Raw genomic sequence first — 14,745 nt, 5'->3', positions numbered from 1 at the left:
GGAGGTTCATAATGTTACGCGAAATAAAAAAAATCTGTATTAATGTATTTCTTTCTAGCATATGCAAAACGTTAATACTAAAGTGCCCCAGCCTTCGAGTGATCTTCTGACTAAGCTTTTGGAGCCTCGTAATTATTTTTAGGTTCTATAGCCGATTCTGTAAAAAAAATTGCGTTTATTCAGATTAAGTACGTCTTTGTGTTTGACTTTGCTATACGATAACTATTCTCTTACTATTTATAAGTAAGCCTATTTTTGTCAATAATTAACCAGGCTATTTAAAACGATACATCTTAGTATCTATGAAATCCTATAACTTTGATTTAAAAACCTTTCTGGTTAATTATGTTATATTTAGCTTATACATCCATTCATTTAGCCCCAGATTATAGTTTTGAGTTCAACAAGAGAACAATCTGCCTCCAATTCAGAGGTATTTATTTGTTATGGGATCTTAGAGAACTTTGTGACCCGACAGATTTAACGCTCACCAGTCACCATTTACTACACGGGAAAAAATAAGCAATATCAATCATTAGCATAAATGCAACTAAAAATTTGTTCCCCAGTGTTATAGAATAATTTGATAGATGTCTCAATGTAATAATAATTATGTTTGATATAGTGAAATATAATTTTTTCCCCATAAAAATATTGTTGTTGACCTGTCTATATCAGTGCTAAATATTATTCGAAGAATATTTGATTTTTTAAGTTGAAATATTTCTTTAAGAGTGTAATTGAAAGATAATTATACGATTTTATTCGGTTTTGACAGATTATTTTTAAAAATGAAAGTTTGGTTTTGATCTGACACGAGAAAAAAAAAATCTTACTATACAATGCAAATTAATTGGGACAAGTCAGTTTGTTTAGACCTGAGTAAGTTGAACAAACTGTATAACATCGTCTGAAAGAATTTTTTTTTCTCAGGATATATTTTGAAGTCAACGTTGTCAAGTATGATTAATTCAGTTTATGATTAATTCAGTTGTCAAGTATGATTAATTCAGTAAAAGAAAAGAAACAAAAAAGACTAAATAACTTTTATTCCAATGATCGAATTTTCACGTATTAGGACTCAATCTCAATGGTTCGCAGGGGTTATCTCAAATGTGCTAGTTAATTATTGCACAGTCGATATTTTAAGACACAATACGTACTTTCTCTAAGTAAACGTACATATTTTCCCACCGAATTTGGATTCCTGACTTTCAAAAAATAAAGGTAGCCGAAATCTGGAAATTATGGTCTCAACAGTTTAGCCATGTAAGCTGTCGATATACTTCATATCCTTTATATTTAATTATACTTTATGTGTACTTCGTCATACCTCCAGAATTTTTGGAGTGAATTGAAAATTTTTTCTCAGACAAATATAAAATTCATTTATCTATAGATAATTCCATGCAAAAAAATATTTTACTTAATAATAGTGGAAAAAGTTTGAAGGCTTACAATAATTTCAAAGAATGCAATTTTACATGTCAAAATACAAAATTTAAACAAAATCGGACAAATATTTCCCTAGAAATCAAATTTAAAAAAAAAAGTAACCTATTACAATATGATTTCTCAGAAACTTTTCGACCGATTTCGCTAAAACTTCGTATTTTGCCATATAAAATTACATTCTTTATAAAGGCGTAAAAATTCGTGTACCTTACACATAAACTTCTTTGACTACATATTATTAAATAAATTAGCCAGAAGTAGCTATAAATAATAAGTTTGGAATGATCTTTGGTTAAACGAACTTTATAATTGTGTTCAAAAATGCTTCAATTCGTTTAAAAAATTCTCCAGATAAGGCGAAATATGCAAAAAGTATAATTATCATTTTCAACAGCTCCTGTAAAACTATTGAGACTATATTTTCCAGATTACGGCTGCCCACATATTTGAAGGTCAAGAAATCAAATCCGTTGAAAAAAATATACATTTATTCAGAGAAAGTGCGTTTTTGGGTAACTTAAAATATCTTTTGCACAAAATAATTAGCATATTTGAGGTATCTCCCGTTAAACATCAAGATTGAGTCCTGGTACGTGAAAATCTGATAATTAGATAAAGAGTTATTAAGGATGGCCCTTTTATTTTTTAAGCACTGTACACATCTGTACATAATTATGGAAGGTAAATGGCAAAATTATAGTTCATGGAACAGGGAATTGAGGGGGCCACTCCCTTTATTTCAGTACTTGTTTTTTTTCGTTGCTGATGGAATTCAGTTTCTACACAATTTTGATGAATGTTTGGGTGCTGAAAAACAAATCCTTGACCCACAATCCTCTGTCCACATAGAAAGCGCAACGCTGCAATATTCTCTTTTGATGCTCAATTTTTTTTGAGCATATTGTACTCATAAATTACTACGACATAAGATTATTTTATTCTTGTAGATTTTCGACAGCCCATTTCAACGGTGCCAGGCTTTTTCATATATTTTAAAAAGGGTTAATAATTTCCTATTAAAATACCAAAATAACGTTGCTTGATTAGCATTAAAAATCACGAGGCTTTTAATTCAATAGAGAATTTGTGGAATATTTTGAAGAGTCATTTAGGTTAAAGGATATGTAAGTCAAAAAAATTGAAAATAAACAGATAGATAATACTCTTCCACAATGCTGCTAATTACTAGTTACAAGAAGATGATGACCTAATCTATATAGTCACTATATAGCCAGCCACTATATAGTCATCTATATAGTCACTGCCAAAATGTCTTCAAGAGCTCTTTGCTACACTTAATACATACTGCATTTAGGACATACTGAATCAGTTGGTTCCTATTAATTTACACAGTGTTGTAATTCATATAATTACTAAACATTTACGGTAGCTTTAACATCATCCAATATTCTTTACAATTTCTGGATCGAAGTAGAAATTATATATATATATATATATATATATATATATATATATATATATATATATATATATATATATATATATATATATATATATATATATATATATATATATATATATATATATATATATATATATATATATATATATATTATATATAGAATGCAATAAAGTAGAAAAAACTTACTTCCAGCAATGATGATGGTAATGGCACATATAATGTGAAATTTTTTGCTACTATCAATGCATTTAGTGACAAAATTTGCTGACACCTACAAGAGAATAAAACAGAATTGCTTTTGAGTGCTAATTAAAAATATATCACCAAGGCAAAAACAATTTAATAATTAAAAAAATGAATAAACTTTGAGTTTTGACCTATTGAGTTTTTAATGAGTTTAAAATATATATAAAAAAAAGTAAGTTTCGAACTAATTACGGTGCTCGCAGTGTAGGTGGGTTAATTTGCGACGGTATTGAGATGCGAAATCATTCATATTAGCATGCCGTTATTCAGAAATTGTAATTCAGAAAATTATCAGATGAAATATAATAAATCCTTAAAGAGATTTGAAAAAAAATGCTACAACATACCTACTGCTTTTTCAATTGAGGATAGTATGCATGTATCAATCTGTAAAGCTTGTATAAAGAGACTGTTTAGCATACTGTGCTGTCGATATGTAAAATATTGAATAAAATAGTTAAGTGATACTATATTTGAACTTCTATATCATGTTTTGATAAATTTAATAATGTTAAGTCACCGGTATGGCAACGAATAACAAAAAAGTTAGTCATGTATTTAGATAGCTAGTTGCAGGGTTGAAAATAGGGGGATATGTAGTTCACCAAAAATATTAGGAAAAATAGTGCATATTAATCATTATTTACGAAAAATACAATTATGATAAATCTCGAAATAGCGAATTAGAATTGAGAAAGTTGTATGTAAAAAACTAATTTGTTACTATGATCAATTACTAAGATATGCTGAATTAACCCGTATGCTTTTCCTGTAAATTTTTTTATTAATCTAATACTCATAAAAGCAGCATCATAAAATTAACAAGACAAATACAACCAATTATAGTATCCGTCATTTCTTTTTCTTTCGCCTTTTATTTTTCATTTTCTTTCTTATAATATTTGCACCAAATAATGCTAATGATGTGGATTGTTGAACCACTTGACTAAGAATTAGCAATAAAAAACATTTAAAAATGAATTTATGCTTTTTTAAAAAATGTTTTTCCAACTATGATATTTTATCACAAGGTAAGTTGGCATTGCACCTGTTACAGCTAAGGATAAATTTAAAAAATGAAAGTCTTTTTTTAATATTTTGAAAAGTATTTTTTGAAATTTTTTAGATAAAACAGGAATGTAAATGCCATTGTTTTATTTTCAGCTTCTTGAAGTTAGAGATTTTTAAACTGCATGTAAAAATCTTTAATTAAAATTTCATTCATTTTTCTTATTTCATCTATTTTGAAATAGGTGAGTTTAAGTCACAAATAAGAATATATTAAGTATTTTTCAAATACGATAGGTGAAATAGTAAAACATTATGTGCCTAAAAATTCCTAGATACTAAAATATGATGCAATTTATCCTATGAAGTTTAACTTACTTTTGAACCAATGCTCCGTATATAAGACGTAATTAAACGACACATGGGTATGATTGCCATAAAAGAACTAACATTAACAACACAAGCCATTGCTCGTGATATTGAGAACCCAATCTGCAAACAAAAGAAACAATGCAGCAAATTGTATATTGCATAATAAATTCAGAATAATTCATAATAAATCATATATTTAAACATGATTCAATAGTTTTCCATAATATAAAATTACATTTAATTTTACTACCTTTTTGACAAAAACTGCTTTTTATACTAAACTACTTTTCTGTTTTTTATACTAAATAAAACTAGGAACTTTTTTGTTTCTAAAACCATTTGAGTTTCATTTCTACGTCAAATCAAACCGAAGTTATAATCATTTAAAAAATCACTCATTCTGGTTTTTACACTGATATTTGTTTTTCTTTTCCTCAAAACTAATTTTTTGATTATTTTCCTTTATTTCAAAAGCAATATATCAAGATATTTTAGTTTGAATTACTTGGAATTTCGCAGAAAAGTTTTTTATGCATATGTCTAAGGACTAGTTTATTAAACTATTATTTTATATTTCACAGGTAAAATAAAAATAACTAATAGAAATTTTTAACCATCTTTGCCTAATAAGTTTCGACATTTTCTGTAAAATATCTAAATGTTAATATTATGTTTAATGTGTCCTCTATTCCTTAAGTTGAGTTCTGAGTATACAAAGCAAGAATAATTTTAAAAAATAAATAAATTTCAATAAAGCTATGGTCGATTTTAGGTCTTTTTTTGACCAGTTTTCCCCCAGATTTCCTTAAAAAAATTAAAAAAAAAAAACATTTTTGCACATTATTTTGTATTTATACCATGTTTAAATACATAATATACACGTAAATTCTAATGAAAATTTCTAAATTAATTATTTCAAAATGTTGCCTTCAAATGCGTAGGCGAGGACCTTAACTTTAATAAAAAAATCAAATAGTTTTTTTCTAATGTGTCATATTTTATAAATTCAAAGAAATACTTTTCAACTTACCCCTGCAATTTCTCTAATGTAATGGTACTTGGCATCATTCCTATAGCGTATATATGATGTCCAAAACACCATGGTAATAAATGCTAGCCATAATATCTGTATATAAGTAAAAAAGAAGCGGGTAAGCTGTCATAATCATTTTTTATTGTTAAGAAAAAAAGATGGTAAAACTAGAGTTATAAAACTATTTTTGATTGATTCACTAATGGCGTAACGAGAAATTTTCATATAGAGGTTAGTATACATGTATCACAAACCATTGTTAAAACAACTTTAAAATATGTAATTTTGTTTCGAAATTAATGCGGAAAATCCGAATCAGGCAGATTCTTTTTGTTAGCTATGAACGCTAACATTTTTATAGACCACTTGTAAGGATTAAGAGGAAAAACCATTCTTGTTTTTTTTTTCTTTTTTCAAAAAGGTTTTCTTGATAATTTAAAATTATGCATCCAAATGTTTATTGGAAGGAAAAGTATTCATAAAAGACTTGATTTTTGGGCATCTGCTAGCGGTCACATAACTTCAAAAGCGCTTTCTGCTAATATACAATTTCTACTACAAGAGGATCAAAATCTTAAATCAAACAAATCTCCATTTGACTTCAAACTTAAATTTCATATTTAAATTACAAAAGTACGTATTTCATTTCATAATTATTTTGTTCCAAAAATGTTTTGAGGGAATTTCGATTATTATTTAAAAACGCATGATTTTTCCAAAACTAAAAGAATAAAAAATTCCACAAACTACTATTGCTATTCCCATACAAAATTTTGTTTTTCACCCGTTGCATTAAAATTTTAGATGCTGTTCGTCCGCAATACATTCTTCAAAATGAATGGCTTCATAAAAGAAAAGCTTCACATTTGCCATTTTGTTCTGAATCACTATAGAAACCTTAATTTTTATAGTTCACCTGCTGTAGTTTTAGGATATAGGAGTAGTTTTAGGATTTAGGAGTAAGAGTTATTTTTTCTTTCAGAATTTTGATTTCTTCCATAGTCTGACTGAAACACTTCTCAAAACATCGGCCGTAAATCCGTAGCTTCTTTGTTTTAATTCTTGTTATTCAGTGGCCATATTATTTTACCGATTCGGTACATTGTCCTTTATCATAGAGATAGATTAGCCAAGTGGAAGACAATTTAGTATTAAAAAAATAGAAAAAAAAATCAAAGAGTCAGAATTGTTACATTAAATGTAGCATTCAGAAAGAGATTAATGAATCTTCGTGATGGAAAAAATGGAAAAATTTTTTTTCACCGGTTGGCATTAAAAGCATGCATCCCTATAAAATGCTTGTAGTTTTAAAACTAATCTTTAACTATATGTCAATATTTTGGAGGATAATGCTTCGTTAGATTGCGTAAATTTTCTAATTCACTATAGAGCTGAAAATTCAGAAAAATGTCTCTAATTTTTGAATTGGGCTCAAACTTAAGCAAAACTTTTGCTTAATTTTTCACCATAATAATGCACAATGTAAGAAATTAATAATATAAGAAAAGTTTTCTGCTTTTCTGTTAGCAATCGAAATGCATGGAAGGAAATAATTATATAATAATGTAATAATAAACAATGGGTCGGATAGCCTGGTTTGTCGGGAGTTGGGCCCATGTCCAATGGGTCATGAGTTCGACCCCCGTCAGTCGAATACTCGGCGTGTAGTAAATGGTGACTGGTGCACATTAAATTTATTGAGCCACAAAGTCCTCCAAGCTATTATAACAAATGAATATTTCTGGGGTGAATTGGAGATTTATGATCCTCTGATTCAGTCAAAATTACAAATTTAGTCTGTGGAATGTATGAATGGGTGTTTCTTCTAAACAGGGGGGGGGGTGACGTGTGTGTGGCGGAAGTTGTATTCTTGGCCATAAATGTCGCCAACGAAAAACAAGAAACATACCCTCTGTACTCGCTTGGTTTCACCAGGCAGGCTTGCTGGTAAACAAACATGTGGCATATTGACATGTGGCATTAGAAACAACAACATAATAAACTATTTTTCATTAAACGTAATTATCATGAAAAAAATTTAACATTAAGTAATGTTAAACGGAACACATTTATTCTGTCACTTTTTTTTAATTTTGCATTAATAAACTATAAAAGCATTAATTGTGCTCAATTTTTTATGAATAAATTAGATGTTGCACGTATAGAGATGATTTTTCTTTTTACAAATTTAATTTAAATGTCTTATAGTTTTTTAGGATACGTAGTGTGTAATTACAGTTATGAGCACTAAAATTGAGTGAAGCCTGAAGAATGAACGATGACAAGAGAATTAAAAATAAAATAAAATTAAATAAAAAAAACGGCCTTATTATTACTGTATTTTTTGCAAGTATAGAAAATTTAGTAGATAATGATAAATCGCTATTATGATGAAAGTGTTAGATTTTTTCTGAGGTATAAATCAGTTTAAAACACAGCAAATATGACTGGATTATACATCTATAAATATATTTAAATAAAATGAAACTGAAGTAAAATTAAATTGGCCGTTTAATTGATTAAAAATGAAATAATTGAATTGCCCATTAAATTGAAATAAAATGAAAAATATTTTCTTTAGTAACAATAAACTTCTAGATTTAAAATTTTATTCTTAATTAATGTAATGAAAACATTTAGGGGAGTTTATTTATTTGTTTAATAAAACTATATCAAAATTCTCATCTTGCATAAGTAAAACAAATGATCTTACTTATTTTTTTGAATCATACTAGAAAATTTTAATTTACGCTAACTTGCAATAACTCCCAATATATAAAATAACAATATATATAATCCAATGAGACAGCTCGAAAGTTTAAACGAAGTCTTTCTGAACTGTTAAGAAGCTATTGTTTTAATTAAGTTTTTTTACGCCAATCATAATTCTAAAAATAATAATTTAAAATTTGAAAAGAATTAAAAATTTGAAGTAAAAAGTTAATAATATTTAATATTAAAGAATGTGCATGTAAAATATTTTCTTTGTTTATTTAAAACTTATTTACCCGTCCTTAATGATATATATGTTAGTCATTAATAAGAGTTTTAGTGTTGAAGTTTATAATATAATAATTAAAGTATCAATCTCTCAAAATCATACGTGTAATGCTATTTTTTAATTCATTAATATGTCTATTAATTAATATAATAAATAATATAATAAATAGTTATTAATTAATATGTTTATTAGTTATATGATTAATATGTCATTAATTAATGTAATAATTTATATAATAATTAGTTATTAATTAATTTGTCTATTAATTAATATACATATTAATTATTATATGATAATAGTGAATATATGAATAGTTAATATATGAACTTTTGGAAAGCTATTATTTTATTTATGTTTTATTATGACAATTATAATTTTGAAAATAATAAGCTAAAATTTGAGAACAATTTTAAAAAGTTGAAATAACGATAGTAATAATACTTAATATTAAAGAATATACAAAAAAAATATTTTCGTTGTTTATTTAAAATTTATTTACTCATTTTTTACTATATATGTAAATCATTAAAAGAGTTTTGCTGAAGTTCTTAATATAATAACAAAAGTATAAATCTCTCAAAATCATGCATGTAGAGCTATTTTTTTAAATTAATTAATAAGTCTAATTATCCTATGAGCATGTCTTTATTTATTTATTTTTTAAACTTTTCGTTATTTCAACAAGCGCAGAGTTAGAAAAATACTGACTTAACTCAAAAGTTCCTAAGATTTATTATGCAATAAATAGCAGCTGACATCACCAGCATTATCAGTTAAAAGGTTATTCTTTTTCTTCTACTCCACTCTTCTCTAAAATAAATTAATATCTTACCAGAATGCTGTGTGACCGCAGGCAAGCAGCAGAACAGCGAACTGTTCTTGTCGCCAGACGAACCATTTCTAAAATCCGTTACCCTGTCTATAACTTGAGAGGAGATTTTTTTTTATTTTTTATTTTTATTATTATTTTTTTTTAACCTAACTTCTGAGACTTCCCACAGTATATCAGCGGTCTACGTTTTCGGGTGTGTTAAAAAAAAAATTACTTGGTTGTTTATAATAATATTTAGGCAGCTTGGCTTTTTTTTATCCCGCTTTTGGCGACTTTGTGAAAATGTAGGTCGTAAGGAAGCTCGTTTACCAAGTTTGGTAACGGATTTTCTTTGAGATAAATCGAGTCTTAAGATTTCACAAATCTGAACAATAAGATTCTCGAATACTTTAACACTACGAATCTGTGTTCAATGCGAAAACAATATTTTTAAAAATAAATATTCAATGTTTTTTCAACCAAAATAATATCGGAGAAGTTTAAACTAAGTTTTACAAAGTTAGTACAAAGTTTAAATTATTTTTTTAAAGTTTCTTTTTTAAAGTCTATCCATTACTTAGGAAATAATTAATCTAAGTCATTAAATAATAAATACACTTGAATTTGGTGTCATTTTACCAAAGGAATATTAATTAGAATGAAATGGATTTTAATCAATACATGACATTTATTTATATAATAATACAAGCATGGTAGTACAGAACGAAATTTTTATTTGAAAATGTAACTTCAGATTTGATGCAAAAAAGCAGATTTGATGCAATTATTCATTAAAACTTTTGAATTAACTTTTCAATAACAAAATATTTATATCACAATTGATTAAGAATAATAATGGAAGGAAACAGCAAAACTAAGTAAAAGTTAAATATATCAATGTTCAAAGTTTCCAATGTCGTATTTTCTATTCATTGTTAAAAGGAGAGGAATTTAAAAAGTTACAACCCTATTAGAACAAAATATACAAAAAAATGTAAAATTAATTGAAATGCTGAAAAAATGTAACAATTGTGAGAGAAAGTAATAGAAAATCGATTATATCAATATAATTTTAAAGGTTTAATGTCATATTCTTTAATCATTCAATCATGCGAAAATCAGAACGTCTACTTGATTAAAAATAATATGTTTTAGCTGATAAATTAATTAATTAGTAAGGTCCTATTTTCCAATACTTACTAACATTTTTTATTGAGAATGCAGTTATAAAATTGCGTTTTATAAAAAACATGAACATGAATGAACAAAAACATTTTAGTTTATAATACTGATAAGAATAACAATCGGCTAAATGTGAAATTTTTTTTTTCAAAAAATAAGAGGTGTAGATAATGGGGAACGATTAATAACGCGTTTCTCTCTTTGTAAGTTGCAATTGGATTCATACAGAATCTAAATGAAATATGTACACATAAAAACATCTGAGATTCTAATGTATTATGTATCTAATTAAATTCACTCTGTTATTGACCCCAAGAATTTGTTACTTCAGTCTTCGGGGTCAACGAAAAAAAATCAGATTATGTAAATATTTGCCTTCCTGTAACTTTATGAATAGATAACAAACGTGATTTCCACGCATAAAAGATATATTTCCACACACACAAGATATATAAATAGCTTTCTAATTCAAATATAGCTTATGAAAAGTTGTTACCTGCGGCAATTTAATATACATGGTGTTCAAATAGTATGGAAACGTTAAAGTATCTCGTGAGGCATCGTATCAAAAATTTAAATGTTCACATGTGAACTGTTTTCAAAAGTTTCATTAAATGATACCAGAATCGGTTCCCAGACCTCATTCCGGGAAATAGGGTGGCGGCGACATAAAAATTTTATATAGGTCCCCCATTTTTTATTGTTGAATTAGATTCTCCAGGAAAAAGCACCTCACTTTGATCTACAGTTGTTAGCATCTTGCTCCGTAGGTGGCGCCGTAATCGAAAAATTTAAATAGGGTACAAATTGTTTAAAATGGATATAACTGAAGAAATGCCTTTTAGATCGAAAAAATAAAAGGTAAAAATTACAAAAATGAAAGGTCTTTTTAGATTTTTTACTCGATTAGTATTTTTCCGAGATATTTGATCAACGTATACTATACTCTTTTTGCAATAAAAACTTTATTTTAAACTTTAAATGCGTGTGATACACTTAAATAATCATTTATTTATGTCATTATTAAAGTATTTTCATCAGAAAGTATTGGAGAGTATTTTAAGCCGTTAAAAATTACAAAATAATATTTAATTTAGCCCTCTTTATTAGAATATTAAAATAGGGAGTAGCATGATACGCTCATTGGAACAAAGTGAGATACATAGGGCTAATTTAAAGCATAATTTTAATTTTGTGTATTTTAATTTTTAGGACATTCAATTTTTTAATCCATTGCTAGATAGACAAAATATAAACAAGGATTCTAGCATTGATTATTTTGGCACAGATAAAGCAAATTATTAAGTACAGGCATTCCTTTGTAATTCAGGCATAAAATGAGCAGATGTATTTTGAGAGGATCCTCACGTCCTCGACAAAGTATGCGTTTACTTTTGGAAGACTATCTAAACTATTAATTAACATTACCACTATTAATGCTCAAAAACTATTTGAAATATATATATATATATATATATATATATATATATATATATATATATATATATATATATATATATATATATATATATATATATATATATATATATATATATATATATATATATATATATATATATATATATATATATATATATATATATTTAATTTTTATTTTTTGATGCACTGCACAGAGGGGCAGTAAGATAGTGTGTGTGGTCTTCGGACATGAACATAATATTACTCAAGATTAGATTAAAAACAATTTTGTTAGAATCTTTAAAAACTAATCCATGCCGTTAGCTAGGTAAAAAAAAACTACTAATTCTAAAAAAATTATTATTATTAAATTCAAACAAAAAATCTTATTTTTTACAATTCATTAAAATTTTACTTCACATAGTATGTTTTGCTATTAAAAATTATCTATTTATAGTTTCCAAAAGTTTCCAATACTTAGAATTTTAAAGACCATTTATAAAAGAAACATTTCATTTATTTGTTTTTTTAACTTAAAAAGGAAACATTAGATTATGTTTCTATTCTGGCGCTTACAAATATACATTTATTGTAATTAGAGCCATTATTTTGATGACAATAAAATGTTCAAAAATGCCCTTAAATATCGCGTAATTATTTATGCAATCACAATATTTTATTTATTAATGCTTGGAAATAGAAAATATTTCAGATAATTAAACAGTAACTTTAATCCGAAATATTATTTCTTTAGTAAATTTATAAACAAAAAATACACGGATTAACAGAAATCAAAACCAAATAAATGTTTATTGGAGCAAATATAGTAACGTAAGGAGGAAACAAGGTTGTAGAATTTGCAGAAGGGTAATAAATAAATAAATAATAAATATATTAATTGAAATTAATAATATTAGAAAAATATTAGTAAAAATGACTTAATACCTAAATAACAGTTCTTAAATTTAAAAAAAAAAATACCTTAGGAAAAAAAAACTTCTTCTTTAAAATGTTAAAAAAAAGCCCCTAATGCTCAAAAAACGAGTAAATAAAGAAGAAAAAGCAAATGTCAAGAAAATGTTTGCGGCATTTATAATATGCAATATATTTTATGAAAAGTGCGTGAGTTAAAAGCAATTGTTTTGTCATAACAGTAACTTGAAACTATGAATGACGTCAACGCGTCAATATTCTCGGAAGTTATCATTAACTTTTTTCAAAACTGTTTTTTTTTTTAATGTTTATAATTATTCTTCTGACTCATATTCTTTCCTTTTTTTAAAAAAAAAACTAGCTTATAATAACATTATGATATATTGCTAGCAGTGACATTAGGTTTCTTTGTACATAATACAGAATATTAAATTTAGATTTTAAAATCTTTGTACATTAGGTTACTTTACATTGAATAGTTAATAATAAGTGAATTTTAAATGATAGTCACAACTTTAATAATAAAAATAATAATAAGGAATTCTTAGCTAAAATTTAAAATTTATAGCTTTAAAAGATTCTGTGACATAAAATATTCATTCTGAAGCAGATTTAATTTATTTATAAATGTAACTGTTTACAAAACTTAATCTTTCAACGTTTTGCAGATTTTAAATATAAAAACTAATATTTAAGCTTTATTTCCATTACTTATTTTATGTTTGTTGTAAAAAATATGCATACAAAAAAAATTATATTAATTATCACTTGGATAGAAACATTCAACCATTATACACCGAGAAAAAAAAGGTCATTAGCTACCAGAATATGGTAAAATTTAACGTGCTTCTGTCTCTATACGAAAACCAAAAACCTTTTTAATTTTTACCGGAGCGCTATTATAACGATTTTGATAAAATTAAAAGTAAAATATTCTTTTATAATGTGTGATAAAATTTGGTAATTTCATCAAAACTTATTGCAAGACATAAAAACCATTTATTTAGTTAAATTGAATGAGGTTTGCATTTTTTTAATAAATGTGAGTAGTAAAAAGTATAATTTTGAAAACCAGAATTTCCGGTGAATCGTTACTATATGAACCGAAAAATAACCAAATGACTGGTTTTAATACCGTAAATTTTGATTTATTAACCAGAATTATGTTTTTTTAATGCTTATGTTTCTTTGTACACTTTGCTGATGGTTTAGAAAACTAAAATTTGATTTCATAATTTGTGATATAATTTGCTAATATTATCATGATACCCTAGAGCAGGGAATAAAAACCATTTATTCGGTTAAATTTACTTTTCACTTTTGCATTCTTTACTCAATGTGTGATTTTAAGAACTTGAATTTTTAAAACCAGAATTTACAGTAAACCGTTACTATGTGAACGGAATTTTTTTTTTTTAAATGAATGGTATAATTACGAATTTTTTTCGTTTCACTAAACAGAACTATGTTTTTTTTTAAAAAAAAAAAAAAAGCATGAATCTTATTACTATACAGTACAGTACTTTAATCAAAACTATTTTCTTCGTGAGCATATAAGATAAGGGGTAGCCGCAAGATCCTAACAGTTTAGTCAATAGTTTGGTTAATAGTTGGATAGTTGCTCAATAGTTGGAGTTAATGTTAATTTCGTATTATGTTGTATTTAAAAAAAATTTTTAAGTGAAAACATTTGAATACTGTTTTAAGACTTCAATAATGATTCCATGCAATAATAACTTTTAGTTATTCATTACTTTTTTATTATTTTATTCGATACTCATCGGAAACAGTTTGAATTTTTAAGCATACAAATATTTATCTGATTTTAACCTATCAAATTTCAAATGACAAAATACAAAATT

The 14,745-nt window shown here is 26.0% G+C and overlaps 1 protein-coding gene across 3 annotated transcripts in view; it reads right to left on the bottom strand.

Annotated features, from left to right (window-relative positions):
• The window catches only part of LOC107451037 (NADPH oxidase 4), a 43,369-nt gene extending 33,829 nt beyond the window's left edge, over nt 1-9,540 (bottom strand). For 2 of the 3 annotated variants that reach the window (XM_016067006.5, XM_016067007.5), the window contains exons 1-4: nt 9,371-9,540; nt 5,535-5,630; nt 4,511-4,624; nt 3,065-3,149 (exon numbers count right to left, since the gene is read on the bottom strand). In XM_016067006.5, the coding sequence (XP_015922492.1) occupies nt 3,065-3,149; nt 4,511-4,624; nt 5,535-5,630; nt 9,371-9,436 (361 nt within the window). In that variant the 5' untranslated portion in view covers nt 9,437-9,540. Of the gene's footprint in view, nt 1-3,064; nt 3,150-4,510; nt 4,625-5,534; nt 5,631-9,246 lie in introns of all 3 variants that reach the window. The other variant, XM_087155330.1, reaches the window with a different exon arrangement.
• Between the last annotated feature and the right edge of the window lie 5,205 nt (nt 9,541-14,745).

The sequence above is a fragment of the Parasteatoda tepidariorum genome, chromosome 11 (assembly GCF_982258835.1).
Source record: "Parasteatoda tepidariorum strain Cologne lab strain chromosome 11, Ptep-v5.0, whole genome shotgun sequence".
NCBI classification, from domain to species: Eukaryota; Metazoa; Arthropoda; class Arachnida; order Araneae; family Theridiidae; genus Parasteatoda; species Parasteatoda tepidariorum.
The sequence above is the reverse complement of the archived record's forward strand: the minus strand, read 5'-3'. Positions and strand labels throughout refer to the sequence as shown.